This window comes from Crocuta crocuta, unplaced genomic scaffold, assembly GCF_008692635.1.
Source record: "Crocuta crocuta isolate KB4526 unplaced genomic scaffold, BGI_CrCroc_1.0 scaffold130, whole genome shotgun sequence".
Lineage (NCBI taxonomy): Eukaryota > Metazoa > Chordata > Mammalia > Carnivora > Hyaenidae > Crocuta > Crocuta crocuta.
The window spans coordinates 8004907-8018360 of NW_027527920.1; the positions used below are offsets into that span (position 1 = coordinate 8004907).

General features: G+C 48.3%; 1 protein-coding gene across 3 annotated transcripts in view; it reads left to right on the forward strand.

Annotated features, from left to right (window-relative positions):
* The window catches only part of MEGF11 (multiple EGF like domains 11), a 229976-nt gene that overhangs the window by 47666 nt on the left and 168856 nt on the right, over positions 1-13454 (forward strand). For all 3 annotated transcript variants that reach the window (XM_077746910.1, XM_077746911.1, XM_077746912.1), the window contains exon 4: positions 2295-2387. In XM_077746910.1, coding sequence (XP_077603036.1) covers positions 2295-2387 — 93 coding nt within the window. The remainder of the gene's footprint in view (positions 1-2294; positions 2388-13454) is intronic.

A 13454-nucleotide genomic window follows, 5' to 3' on the forward strand; every position in this document is an offset into this window, starting at 1 on the left:
CCCGCCCCCCTCTCCCACCACCCAGCACCTCCCTGCAGGAGGGCTCAGTGTGTCCTGTGTTGGAAGCAGCTTCTCTGGCCTCTGCCTTCAGCTGTCACCCTCCTCAGGGTCGACCACAGCACCCTGTGCTGTCCCCCTGTGCTAGCTCCCCCAGCTCCCGAGCTATCTGGGCAGAGAGAGACATCCAGCTGGGTGAGAGGTGAAGGTCAGGGTCTTGGCCACCTGTCCCCTCCCTTTACCTTCAGCAGGCTCATCCCCAAGTTCGTCCTTTCTGGTCAAGAGACCACACGCTATCCATGAGGTCACAGGCACTCGGGCCTCAGTTCCTCCATGCCTAAAATGAAGGGGTTGGACATGATTTTCTCAGAGGTCTCTTCCAGCCCTGATACTTGGGAGGTTCATTGTTCACTATCTGCCCCCCCCCCACACACACACCAGCAGAGCCTCCCAGGGTCAAGGTGTTGCTCTGTGCAGTTAGAAAGCAGCTAGAGGTGTCTTGAGCTAATCTGACAAGCTGACAGGAGGGTCTTCGAAAAGGCTGAGGGGCCCAGCAGTGGACCATGCTGGGGACTCAGCCTCTGGGGGAGAAGCAGAAGCTAAGGGCAGGGCTTGGAGCTGGCTGGGCTGGGTGCTGGCCTCTGAGGGGGAGCCTGGGGATGGACATCTGGTGTCCAGTGTGTTCTGGGCACACTGACCCATTTGAATTTGGAAAGGCTAGTGGAGCAGGGACGGCCAGGGCAGCAGGAGTGGCCATTGAAGTCTTGCTAGCAGCTGGGTGAGCAGCTCGCTGTGGCTCTAAGCGGGGCTGGTCCCTGGGGCCGGGGGCCAGCCCAGTCCCCTAGTGAGAACAGGATTAACTGGTGGGCCCCGGCCACTCTCTGGAGCTCCAAGTGAGGGCATGTGGACATCTTCACAGACCAGAATCCTCCCTGAAAGCCACCTGTGCAAATGAGAAGGACTTGGGCACCAGGCCCAGACACACCACAGCCAGGCTTGTAGAGGACAGGCTGACTACAGACCACTGATCTGTGGGGCATCTGAAATGACTCCTCTGGGGCCCTGGGCAAAGCCAGGGCAATGGCTTCAGGGTCAGCATCTGTGTTTGGGAGGGCCAGAGGGACCTCCCACCAACCCTAAAATGGACTTTGTTGTCTAACCTGGCAGTGGCCTCTCAGTGGTCATTCAGGCCAGGCAGTGGACGTGGCAATAGAGTGGGTATTTAGAGGTCAATGGTTGCTCCTCAGAACTTACCGTTGGGGCCCACCTGCTCCCCCAGCCCAGGCCAGTTCCAGGCAGAGAGAAGGTCTCTCTCATTGCTTGTCAGAAAAGAAGCACTTCATCTAGATCCCGTCTAAGAAACTGACAGGGTCGATGGTAGCTGCTGATTTCCCGAGCTTACAAAATTGGCCCGGGTGGCAAACGGGGGTTTTCTGTAATCCTTCACTGATGGATTAGATGGTGGGGCAGATCTCTCAGGAGCAAAGGACAACCTTGAGAAAATGTGGATGTCAAGGGAAGAGAGAAATAATCCCCCTTCCTCAAACTGCTGCCAATAAGCCTTCTCGACACTGGAGGAAGTTGATGGAAAGTTTGCTGCTGCTGCTGCTGCTGCCTCCCGGCTCAGGAGGCTGTAGCATTTGACTGCATGATAAGAAATTGCCAGACACTTTCTAATTACAATTATCATCATCGTAGATGTCTCTCTTAATTACTTTCTTATAATTAGCTGTTGCTTTTTCCTTAACATTTGTGTACTGTGCAGATTTGCTGACATTTGAGAGCCCCAAAATAGGGGCATTTGGGGAGGAGAGCATTTCAAAAGGTGGGGGACACCAGATACATTGGGGGAACTGGATACATTTCAGGCAACTCAATACATTTTAGGGCCCTCGTAGAAAGAAACTGGGGAAAGCCAAAAATGGATGTGATGGGTCACTTCCTGAGCTTATGGGAAAGAGAGTAGGAGTGTGGATTTAGCATCAGAGTTTGTGGAGGGTCTCCAAGTGTTAAATCTTGGACAGAATGTTCTTGAAAAACTAAGGCTTCTGTTTCACAGGCTGGGGTTTCCTTTTAGGAAATGAGGCTGGGATGAAGCACACTCCTGTTGGATCCATTTCAGAGTTAATTAAATGACTCGGGTCAGGAGTAGCTTGATTTTCCCCAAAGCCAGTGATGCATTCTGAGCATCCCTGGGCCCCAGGGGATTATTACAAAGTGGTTTATGCTCTCTGACCAGATGGTTGGTTTTCACTGTCTGTTTCTGTTCTTCCTCCCTCTCTCCCACCCCCCTGCAGCCCTGTGTACAGAGGAGTGTGTGCACGGCCGCTGTGTTTCCCCGGACACCTGCCACTGTGAGCCTGGCTGGGGAGGGCCCGACTGTTCCAGCGGTGAGTCTGGGGCCCTTGGTGGCCGGGAGGGGCCCCTTGGCTCTGGTTTGGGAGGGACCGTGTCATGTGCATGCCGAATTCTTTGTGTTGGCCTGGGGCAGCCCAGGAGAGTGTGAGGATCAGGGAGGAGGCATACCTGCAGTTTACATGATGATACTTGGGGCAGAAGGCTCCAGGGGCATGAGGGTAATGGTTTGTGGGGTCTGGAGAGCACTGTGCATTGCATTTGTAGGGCATTGTGGAGTATTTGTGCAAATCTGACTTGATGAAACACTTCTGGATATGGTCTTTTAATGGTTGATGTGAAATTGAGGTACCACCCAAGGGTGCATACCCAGGGGGTCAAGGATTATGGTCAAGGCCTTGTCCTCAGCTTCATTGGCATAAAGATCCAGTTTTGTGGTGTTCACAGAAGTTTGAGGAACCAGTTCACGAGACTGGTGGACACTGGGTATGCCTCTGTGTCCCCGAAGGTAGGAGAATGAGACTCTTATGGGGTGGGTCACCATATTCCTGCATTTCTCTGGGTAGACAGTGCATGGGGGAAGGCTTCCAAGAAAGGGTGGGTAAGACAGATACTCTTGGGAAGGACCTACAGGGCATTGTCTCTGCTGTGGGGCTGGCCACCGAGGGGGTGGGGCACACCCAGCAGCTGCTCTGGGAGTCCTCTGCCAAGACCCCCAGCTGAAAACCACTACTGCTTTTCTGTCTCATTTTCCCTGAACACCCACAGCTGACCCTCTTTCCACTGGCACATGGTGCAGTCAGTGGTTGGTTAACATTATGGTCTTCTGTGATTATCAAACAGGCCTTGATTAGTGTTGAAGCCCAGTTTTCTTCCTGCTTTGAGCTGGGGTAGAGTGTCTTCTTTATTGTGACTTGAGATGATAACCTATCTAAGCAGATCCTTTGGGGGTCTAACCCCCAGTATTTACCCATCTTTGGGACCCACCTCCCTGTTCTCTGTCCCATTGCAGGTAGCTGCGATGGTCATGGAAACTTGAAGAGGGGAAACGTAGGTTCATGTTGGCCCAATGTGGTGCTATTTCCCTTTTCCACGGTTTCTTCTGGGGTGGAAACATCTAGTTATAGCCTTTTTGTCCAAAGGCCTTGACCAGAGCCTCTCTGTCTATCCAGTGCATGAAGATATACCCTATAGCAAGGCTATTAGATGTGGTTTTGTTTTGAGCCTGGGTGGTTATCTTGGCTTGGAGGGGCCAGACTCTGTTTGGAGTACTCAGGAGGGTCTCTGCAATGCATGGGGGCCCCCAGTGACCACAGTGGCCTCCTCCTTCCACCTGGTTCACTGCTTTGAGGTGAGCCACGCTGCTTTGAGGTGGGCCACGGATTCCTCCAAACAACAGAAAGCAAACCTGAGAGACATGTGAGGTAAAGGAATGTGTTCCATTAGTCTTTCTGTGAACGGACAGGAAACATGTTGGCTAAAATGTTCAAGAGCTTGTTCCCGGCTTGTGCTTGTCCCTGTTTTGTTTTATGTAACTTTGTTTACCATGAATCTTTGATGAAGAGCTAACTTGGATTAGGTGAACCCTGCTGGGACAGGTCTGCTTGCTGCTGCTGGATTATAATGTCAAGGGCAGCCTGTTGGAGGTTGAAATACAGCCTGAGTCTCAGGGGCCCTGAGTGCATATAAACCACCATCAGCAATCAGCACAAGTGTGTTTGGTGCTTACTGTATGCTGGGCTGTGCTGGGCACGGGGTGGGCCCTGGAAGGTCTTTCAGACATGGTCTGCATCTCTCAGGGTTTCTGTCTGGTGGAAGAAATGGAATGAAGGCAGCACTCGATTTAATAGAACTGGGCAGATTAGAGGAAATCTTGCCCCTAGAGTGAGTTTACCAAACATACAGGGAAATGGCCTCGTTAGTTGCCAGTACAAAACTGGACTGCCTGATTTCCCCACCCCCGATTCAGTCATCAGACTTGCTGCTGAGCAACCCATAAGCTGTTTCTTCAATTACATTCATTCTCATGGGCTGAAGAGCCACCACCCCTAAGTCTACTCAAAGGCGTGTAAGTACTGAGCCTGTAAGAGATACCAAAAGATGGGCTCCAATCCTCTGCTGGAATCAGCATTGAATGAAAAGAATTCATAGACTCTCACTTTCAAAGTCATTCAGAGCACTGAATGCTTAGATGCCACCAAGTAGTGCCTTCTGACTTCTTCCTGAGTCCCTCCATTAACAAAGAGCTCACTGCCTAAAGAGAACGTACATGCTGACTTCTGTCTATCTACTTTCTACTTTCCCCTTCGATCGAGTGGGAATCTGTCTCAAGCGTTTACCAGTCAGTTCTCACTCATGATAAAGTCCAGGGCAGGGTGATGGATTGCCATGACTCTCCCAGCCATGTCTGGAATTTCTCCCAAGGAGATCAGTGAAAAAGGCCATAGACTGTGTGTGGGAAGATGTTCATCAAAAAGTAGTTGATAATAGGGGTCGCCTGGGTGGCTCAGTCAGTTAAGCATCTGCCTTCAGCTCAGGTCACCATCTCATGGTTCATGAGTTTGAGCCCTGTGCCAGGCTCTGTGCTGACAGCTCAGAGCCTGGAGCTTGCTTTGGATTCTATGTCTTTCTCTCTCTCTCTGCCCCCTCTGCCCCTGTTCTCACGCTCGCTTTCTCTCTCTCAAAAATAAATAAACATTAAAAAAAAGTAGTTGATAATAGCCACTGGGGCTACATAGAAGAAACCAGAGTTGCCTTCCATGGCCCTTCCCATATTAGAAGGAAGGCTTGCATGTAGGCTTGCATGGAAAAATAATAACATAAATAGGTTATTTGTTGAATTTTACTGGGCACTAGGCACCCTTCTTACTTAGTTTTCACAACAACCCTATGGAATAGGAATTACTGTGATCCCATGTACAGATGAGAAAGTTGAAGCACAGAAAGGCTAAAGAACTTTTCACAGACATGTATCTAGTGCATGGTGAAACTGGGGCTATCAATGAAGCAGAAACCTGAGTCCAAAACTTGAACTCTTAACTATTGTGTTCTTCCTCTGGATGCTCAATCTCTGTTAATACAGCCTAAGGTTGAGATAGGTCTTGGATGAGAAGACAGTGCTGTCACAGGGGAAAGAAGGATCTGCTTGAAAGGTGTGTGTCCCTAGATACTGCTTAGACGTGCAGACAGACGAATCCGCATGGGATGCAAACTGACTAGGTGTCCTGCAAGCAATTTTAGCATGCTTGCTGGTGGGCCACTGGATGCTCATCTGCCTGAGTGTGCCTTAGGGTCTCCGAGGGTCCCATGCTCTTGGGGACAGGTGTCCTGGTCAGTGCAGTGTGCACCTCTGGAGAGTTCTGTATGGAAGCTGCCTGTGTACATGTCTATACATGCGATACCCTTGTAGGAAGCTTTAATTTTTGTTTAATGGAAAGCATCATTCTTGTTTTTCTGATTCTAAAATTAAAGCTGTTCATGTTCAAAAGAAAATCTAGGGTGCCTGGGTGGCACAGTTGACTAAGCATCTGACTTCAGCTCAGGTCATAATCTCATAGTTGGTGAGTTCGAGTCCCTCATGGGGTGAGCACCAGCCCCCCCTCCATTGGGTGAGCTCAAGCCCCGCTTTGGGTGAGCCCCATTTCTGTCTCTCTTTCCCCCTCATGGAATTCTCTCTCTCTCTCTCTCTCTTTCCCTCTCTGTCCCTTGCTTACTTGTGCCCTCTCTCTCTCTCAAAAACTACAACAGAGAGGTGCCTGGGTGGCTTAGTTCGTTAAGCATCTGACTTTGGCTCAGGTCACAATCTTGCAGTTTGTGAGTTCAAGCCCCACATTGGGCTCTGTGCTACAGCTCAGAGCCGGAACCCGGCTTCAGATTCTGTGTGTGTGTGTGTGTGTGTGTGTGTGTGTGTGTGTGTGTGTGTATCTCCCCTTCTCCCGCTTGTACTCTCTCTCTTTCAAAAATAAATAAACATTTAAAAAAATAAAAAATACAATATAATATAGTCAATACAATGTAATACAATAAAAAGAAAATCCAGAGTCTACCAGAAGCGTACAAAAAGGTTAGACACACACACCAGAGACAACCGCTTATAGCATTTGGGTTCTTGCCCTTTCTGTCATTTCCCTACATATTTGCACTGAGAGCTAGATCTGGATACAATCTTTATGAATGAGATCATGTGTATGTGCTGTTCTGTAACTTGCTTTTTAAATTTAACTTTATGTCATGCACTCATTTCCTTGTCAATAAACATGAGTCTCCCGTTAAATTTTTAATAGGCTTTATAGAGTTTCCTTCTCTGGATTACCAGACGTATGTGACCTGTCTCTTGTTACAGGCATTTAAGTCATTTTGGGATTTTCACTATTGCAGGCCTCACCATCCTCTGTTCAGGATCCTAGGGGTCTGTCGATTTCAGAGTTCCAGTTTTTTCAGAGCTTAGGAACATGTATGGTGACTATACATCTATGACCTGTAGCCTCAGTGGGGTGGGGCAGCACGCTGGGATGAAACATAGTAATATTTCTGAAGGGATGTATGACTAATCGCATCCAGTGACACTGAGACAATATATAACCACAAATCAGTTCCATGCAGATCTGGCCTCTAAATGAATTTTGGTGCCGAACTTTAAAACATTTTTTCTTTTGGACTTGTGTTAGGGATTTTTGGATTGTGGGCAAGGACTGTGGCCCTGTATAAAAAAATGCTATGGTGATTTTTCTGGTGCATTTATCTTTGTCCATTTGTCACGATTTCTTCTTAGGATAAATTCCTGGAAGTGGCAGAGAGGGTTATAAAGATCTATCATTCTACTGCCTGCTCTGTCCTGCCCTTTGTGGCTGCCAAGGGATTTATGACTTTGACAGTTGTGAAGGGGACAGAGCTAGTACTGGAGTGGGGGTGGGAGGCCTTTTGTTCTTTTCTGGACTCATACCCCCATAGCCTAATTTCTTTAAGGCCTGGACTAAATTCTCTCTGCTCCACGAAGAAAGCAGGGTGATTCTGATTTGCCTGGGGAGCGACCACGTGAGCTGTTGTGGAGAATTCCGAGGTGTTAGATGGACCGATGTGGGGGAAGTGGAGTGGCTCCATGCTTGGTTATAAACTTCTATCCCATATAATAATGAAGAGGAAAAGGATGAAATGTCAGTTTACACTGCATAAAGACGACAGAGTGACTGTTATTAAATTGTACTAATCTCACAAGTGGAGATAAAAAGAAAAAAAAAGTTTTCCTGTATTGAATATCTAGCTTTTTCAAGTAATTAGGAATATTAAAGCACTGACAATGATTGAGACAGAAACATTATTCATAACTTTTATTTCCGCACTGGGCAATGATCCAGTATATTTCATTTATGAGGTTTCAGCTGTAAGGAGAAGGACGTGAACCAATTCCTAAATTAAATATGCCCTGTTAACTTTTACAAATGATACCCAAGAATCAACTTGGAAATTTAAGCCTTCATTGTATTATTTAATTATTGTATATCCTGGGTCCTGCTCCTCTGCTTCCCATCCTGTGGTGCTTTGCAGTCCAGGTTCTGGGCTCTAGCATGGTGTTTTGGTCTCTGGCCTCCTCCAGCCCCTCTGGGGGAGGCCTGAGAGAAGGCCGCCCCTCCATTTCCCCACCGCCTCCCTCATCCTTAGATTCTCCTGAACTTGTTCCATCCATGTGCGCTGACAGAGTGCAGGACAGTGAAAGCTCACTACACAGCATCTTACTGTCTGATGAAACCTCCTGGCCACCTCACCCTGGGTGTGAGGCATTACTTCCCTGACTAATGAAGGCAGCAGGAACCACCATGTTGGGATACCATTTAGGAGTAGCTTGTACTTTTGAATGGCAGGTGGGACCCCTGGCTGCCTAGGCTCTCAGTTATCCTTGATTAAAATAAAACAGTTACCAGCCCAGAAATATGCCCATATTCCTAAAGTAGCCTGGGCACCTGTAGGTCAGTGCTTTTCAAACTAAGGTTTGTGTTTCCTAGATTTGTGCATGTGTGTGCGATAAAATATACATCGCATGGAATTTACCATTTTAACCATTTGTAAGTAGACAGGTCTGTGGCATTAAGTATATTCACATTGTCAAACCATTGTCATTCCTACTCATCTCCAGAACTTTTCCATCTTCCCCACCTGAAGCTCCAGACTCATTAAACACTAGCTCCCATTCTCCCCTCCCCCTTAGCCCTAGCAACCATATTCTTTTTTTTTTTATTTTTTTATTTTTTATTTATTTCTAGGAGAGAGAGACAGTGTGAGCAGGGGAGGGTCAGAGAGAGAGGGAGTCACAGACTGAAACAGGCTCCAGGCTCTGAGCTGGCAGTCAGCACAGAGCCTGACGCGGGGCTCGAACCCACGAACTGTGAGATCATGACCTAAGCGAAAGTCAGATGCTTAACCGACTAAGCCACCCAGGCGCCCCTAGCAACCATATTCTATTTTCTGTCCCTAATAAATTGACGACTCTAGGCACCTTCTATAATATTTGTCTTTCTGTGTCTGTCTTATGTCACTTAGTATAATATCTTCAAGTTTCATCCATATTGTAGCACGTATCAGAACTTCTTTGCTTTATAAGGCTGGGTAATATTCCATTGTCTGTATAGACTGCATTCTGTTTATCTGTTCATTAGTGAACACTTGTTTTGACTGTTGTGAATAATGCTGCTATGAACATGGGTATACAGATAGCTTTTCAAGTTCCTACTTATGCTTCTTTGGGACATATAATCCTGAAGTGGATTGCCGGATCATATGATAATTCTACATCTAATTTTTTAAGGAATCATCATACCTTATTCCATAGCATCTGTACCATTTTACATTTCCACCAGCAATGCCCAAGGGTTCTACTTTCTTTACACCCTTGCCGATGCTTCTTATTTTCAGGGTTTTTTTTAAATTCTGATAACTGCAATTCCAGTGGGTATGAAGTGGTACCTCATTGTGGTTTTGATTTGCATTTCCCTACTGATTGGTGATGTCAAGCATCTTTTCATGTGCTTATTGACGATATATAGATCTTTAGAAAAATGTCTACACAAGTCCTTTGCCTGTTTTTTAATTGGGCTGTTTGCTGTTGCTGAGTTGTAGGAGTTCTTTATATATTCTGGATATTAATCCCATATTGAATATATTATTTGAAAACATTTTTTCTCATTCTGTCAGTTGCCTTTACACTCCGTTAATTAGGGTCCTTTCATGCACAAAATATTTGGATTTTGATGAAGTCCAGTTCTCTTAGTTTTTCGTTACCTGTGCTGTTGGTGTCGTATTCAAGAAATCATTGCCAAATCCAATGTCATGAAGTTTTCCTTTGTGTTTTAAGAGTTTTATCATTTTAGGGGCGCCTGGGTGGCTTAGTCGGTTAAGCGTCCGACTTTCGCTTAGGTCATGATCTCGCGGTTTGTGGGTTCGAGCCCCTTGTCAGGCTCTGTGCTAACTGCCAGCTCAGAGCCTGGAGCCTATTTCAGAGTCTGTATCTCCCTCTCTCTCTGACCCTCCCCTGCTCACGCTGTCTCTCTCTCTCCTAGAAATAAATAAAAATATTTAAAAAAAAAAGAGTTTTATCATTTTACCTCTTGCATTAAGGTCTTTGATCCATTTTTAGTTAATTTTTGTATATGGTATAAGGCAGGGTTCCAACTTAGGTTTTTTTTGCATGCAGATATCAAGTTTTCAGAGCATTTTTAAAAAAGACTTTTGCTAAAGGTTTTTGAAGCTACAGAGTTTAATTTTTTACCATGTAATGGTTCATTAGTTACCTGATAACTAAGTTAAATGTTGCTCCTTATATTACAACAAATAAAGATTTATTCTAGAATTAAATGTAGAATTGGCATTCATTAAAAAAACAAACAAGTGATCGTTTGAGCCTTTGGTGGACATTTTGGAGCTATGCCACCAGGGACACAGCCAATTTAGAAGTAATGTTTGAGAAGCAGTAGAAAAGGCAGAAAGACCGTAACCAGAATTGGATCTCCCCGTGCTAGTGACTATTTGGAAGAATGGTTGAAAGAGAGATCTGGCCCTGAATCCCTTTCTCCACTGCATTCTTGGGGTCTCTGTCTTCCCTCCAGCATTCTGGGCTGTGTGCAGTACCCCCACTGTCTATGTCTGGGCTTCTTGGCTCTGGATTAGCATAAAGACTCTGGCCGAGCCCCCACTGCCTTGTCTTGGGCATTCCAGGGTCTCTGCATCTTTCCTTAATGCTCAGTGCTGACCCTCCATGGCTCTGAGTTATATGAATCTCACATTGCTGTTGTCCTAAAGATCTCTTCACATATGTTTCATATAGCCACAAATTCCTGGAATAGAGTATTAGAAAGCATGGTCTGGGAGGCCAGAACCATGTCTGAGATCTCATAATTTAACCTGAAACCACTGAATCAAGGGCTGGGAGGGACCATAGAAATTGTTGGGTCTACCTCTATCTTACAGATGAGCAACTGAGGTTCAGAGAAGGGAAACTGCTTCTGAGGTTACCCGGGGAGTAGTGGCAGAGCTGTGACTTGATCCTGGATCTCCTGACTCCCATGCCTTCTGTCTCCCACCAGCTGCTCTAGGAGTTCAGGGCTAGGGTTAGAGGCACATGGATCTCATCATATCAAAGCAAATAGACCAAGTTGTTCTATAGACCTTTGTGCAGATGACCCTAAAGTTTCCAGTCCCTCCTGGTTCCTTCTTAGCCTAGGCCTAGAGCACAGGTTCATGACTGTAGGTCAGGCGAGGGCACTGGGATTGGGAACTTCCAGAGGGGCCCACCCTGTCTGTCATCTGCCTGATTTGAAAACTTGCATCAGGGAAGAGTCCCCATCTCAGGGGCTCTTGGACATACTTCTCACTGATGAATCTGGAGACGTCACAGTCTGGCAGCACAGGGCATGGGGGCAAAGCAAAAGGCCAGGGTGCCTGCCTCTGTCCTGGGGCAGGTGAGGGGGCCCAGAAGGAAATGGGCAGGGCCTGATGGGGGAGTGAGTGGGCCCAGCCCCAGAGGTCTGTTGGGAAGGACCACTGCCAAAACTTCAGGGATCCTTCTAGTGATGGGGTGAGGAGCCCGAGCGGGAGAGTGGGAGAGGAGAAGGAAGCGTGAGGGGCCACAAGGTCTAAGGAGGAAGGTGAATGAGATTCCTGCTCCCACCATGTGCAGATGCTGCACACAGTCCATCTCATTTCACCTCCTGGCAGCTTGGAGAGGTCATGGATGCTGTCTCCATTTTATAAAGAAACTCAAGCTCCGGGAAGAAGAGTGACTCCTGATACTCACCCAGCTAACAAGTGGTAGATCCAGGATTAGAACCCAGAGCTGTGTCCTTCCCACAGCTTCATATTGCCTCTAAAGAAATGGAGGCCCTGTGCTGTAACACACAGGAAAGCTGGCTTCAGGTCCTATCACTGCCTGGGTGACCCTAGCTAAGTCCTCCCCTCTCTGTAAGCCTCAGTTTTCTCATCCGTAAAATGGGAAGGTTGGTGTGGCTTGTCCACTGTCAAGTCCCATGATGCTCTTTTTCTGAGAAGTCAAAATCTAGTCAGAATCTTACCTAATCAAGGGCCCTGGTAACCTTCCCACTGACCTCTGGGGAGGGAGTCTCTCCCCTGCCCCCGTGCACAGCCCTCCTATGATTCTCTCTATATATTCTGGGACCTGAAAGAGGAGTGGGGAGGAGGCTGGGGGCAGCCTCATGACTCACATCCTTGCCTCCCCCGGGTGGGGGCTCCTGGTGAGGCCTCCGTTGCCTCATCAGGGAGGCGGCGTGTGGAGGGGCTTCATGCCAACAGGGAGGCTGCTGCTCCTTGGTGGTTTTTTCACTATGCCGAGCTGGCTGTCAAGGTTAAAGCAACTTCAGATGAATCACCACAAAGCAATTACACTTGCTTTTTCTCGCGTGCCGCCCTGCCCAGCCTGCGGCCCCTCGCAGAACCGCCTGGGCCGCCTTCTGCCGGCATCTGGTGCGCCTGTGGGCCTCCCCGGGACAGTGGGCTCCGTGTCAGCGCCGCACACTGGGGCTCAGTCACCGTGACGGGAACAGAAGGGAGAGGCGGATGCGGCAGCAAATGCTTTTTCAAGGTCTGTGCGTAAGAGAAGCTGCGATTCACCCTAGAATTCTAATTTTGAACAAAAAAGAAGTCAGTAGCAAGGGCCACCAGCCCCATCGGCTCAATGGTTTCTGTCCCTTGAGTTCTATTTAATGCACATTATTGAGCACTTCTCAGAGGACAGCACTGCCAGGGGTCCGGGGCTAAAGCAGGGAAGGTGGGGGGGACCCTCCCATTTGGGGATGTGGAGGGCATAGCGCCCATCCTTGGGGAACTTGAGTGGAAGCTGGAACTACTAGCACAGAGGGATGGAGTTGGAAGGGTCCAGGGAGAGAAGGCTCGGCTGTCACGTGTGGGGGCACCTGGATGGCTCAGGAAAGCTATCTTGGGGAGGGTATAGGAAGGAAGGAATCAGGTGTGTGCTGTGCTCCCATTTTAGATGAAGACACTGAGGCACAGAGCGGTTAAGTGATGGGCTGAGGCCCCACAGTGGGTGAGCGTCAGAGTTGGGTCTGCCTGACTTTTTCCACACGCCACGGAGCTAAGAAAGGTGAGAACATACTCACTTGTTAGGAGCCTCTGGTGGAAGCTGAAAAAGGACTCAAACCAGCNCCGCAGGGGAAGGATGGCAAGAAGGTGGATGTGCCCTTGGCTGTCATCTCCCTGAAGCCCCTGCCTCCCTCCTTTAAGACCACCCCCCAACCGTGGCTGTGTTCTAGAAGCTAGTGAAGAAGTTTATTTCCTCCCTTCCAGAGTTTCTTCCTCTCCCAAGGTGCCTCTCAGGAGAGACAGGGAATAAGAGGGAGCGGATCCTGGGGCGCTCTGCCCTCGTGGGGGCCCAGACCATTGTGGGGGTGGGGGTGACAGTGAGGCTGGGTGGGGCGCAGCCTGTGGGGACCCCAGAACATGGGACTGAGGGCAGGCAGTTGGTCTCCCCACCCCATCTCTACCCCAGGACTGTATTGTGCTCCTGCAATGACACCCCCAGGAAAGTAGGGGAGACCTAAGGGCCTCCTTCCCAAGTCCAAGGGAGGCTGACTGGCTCCTTG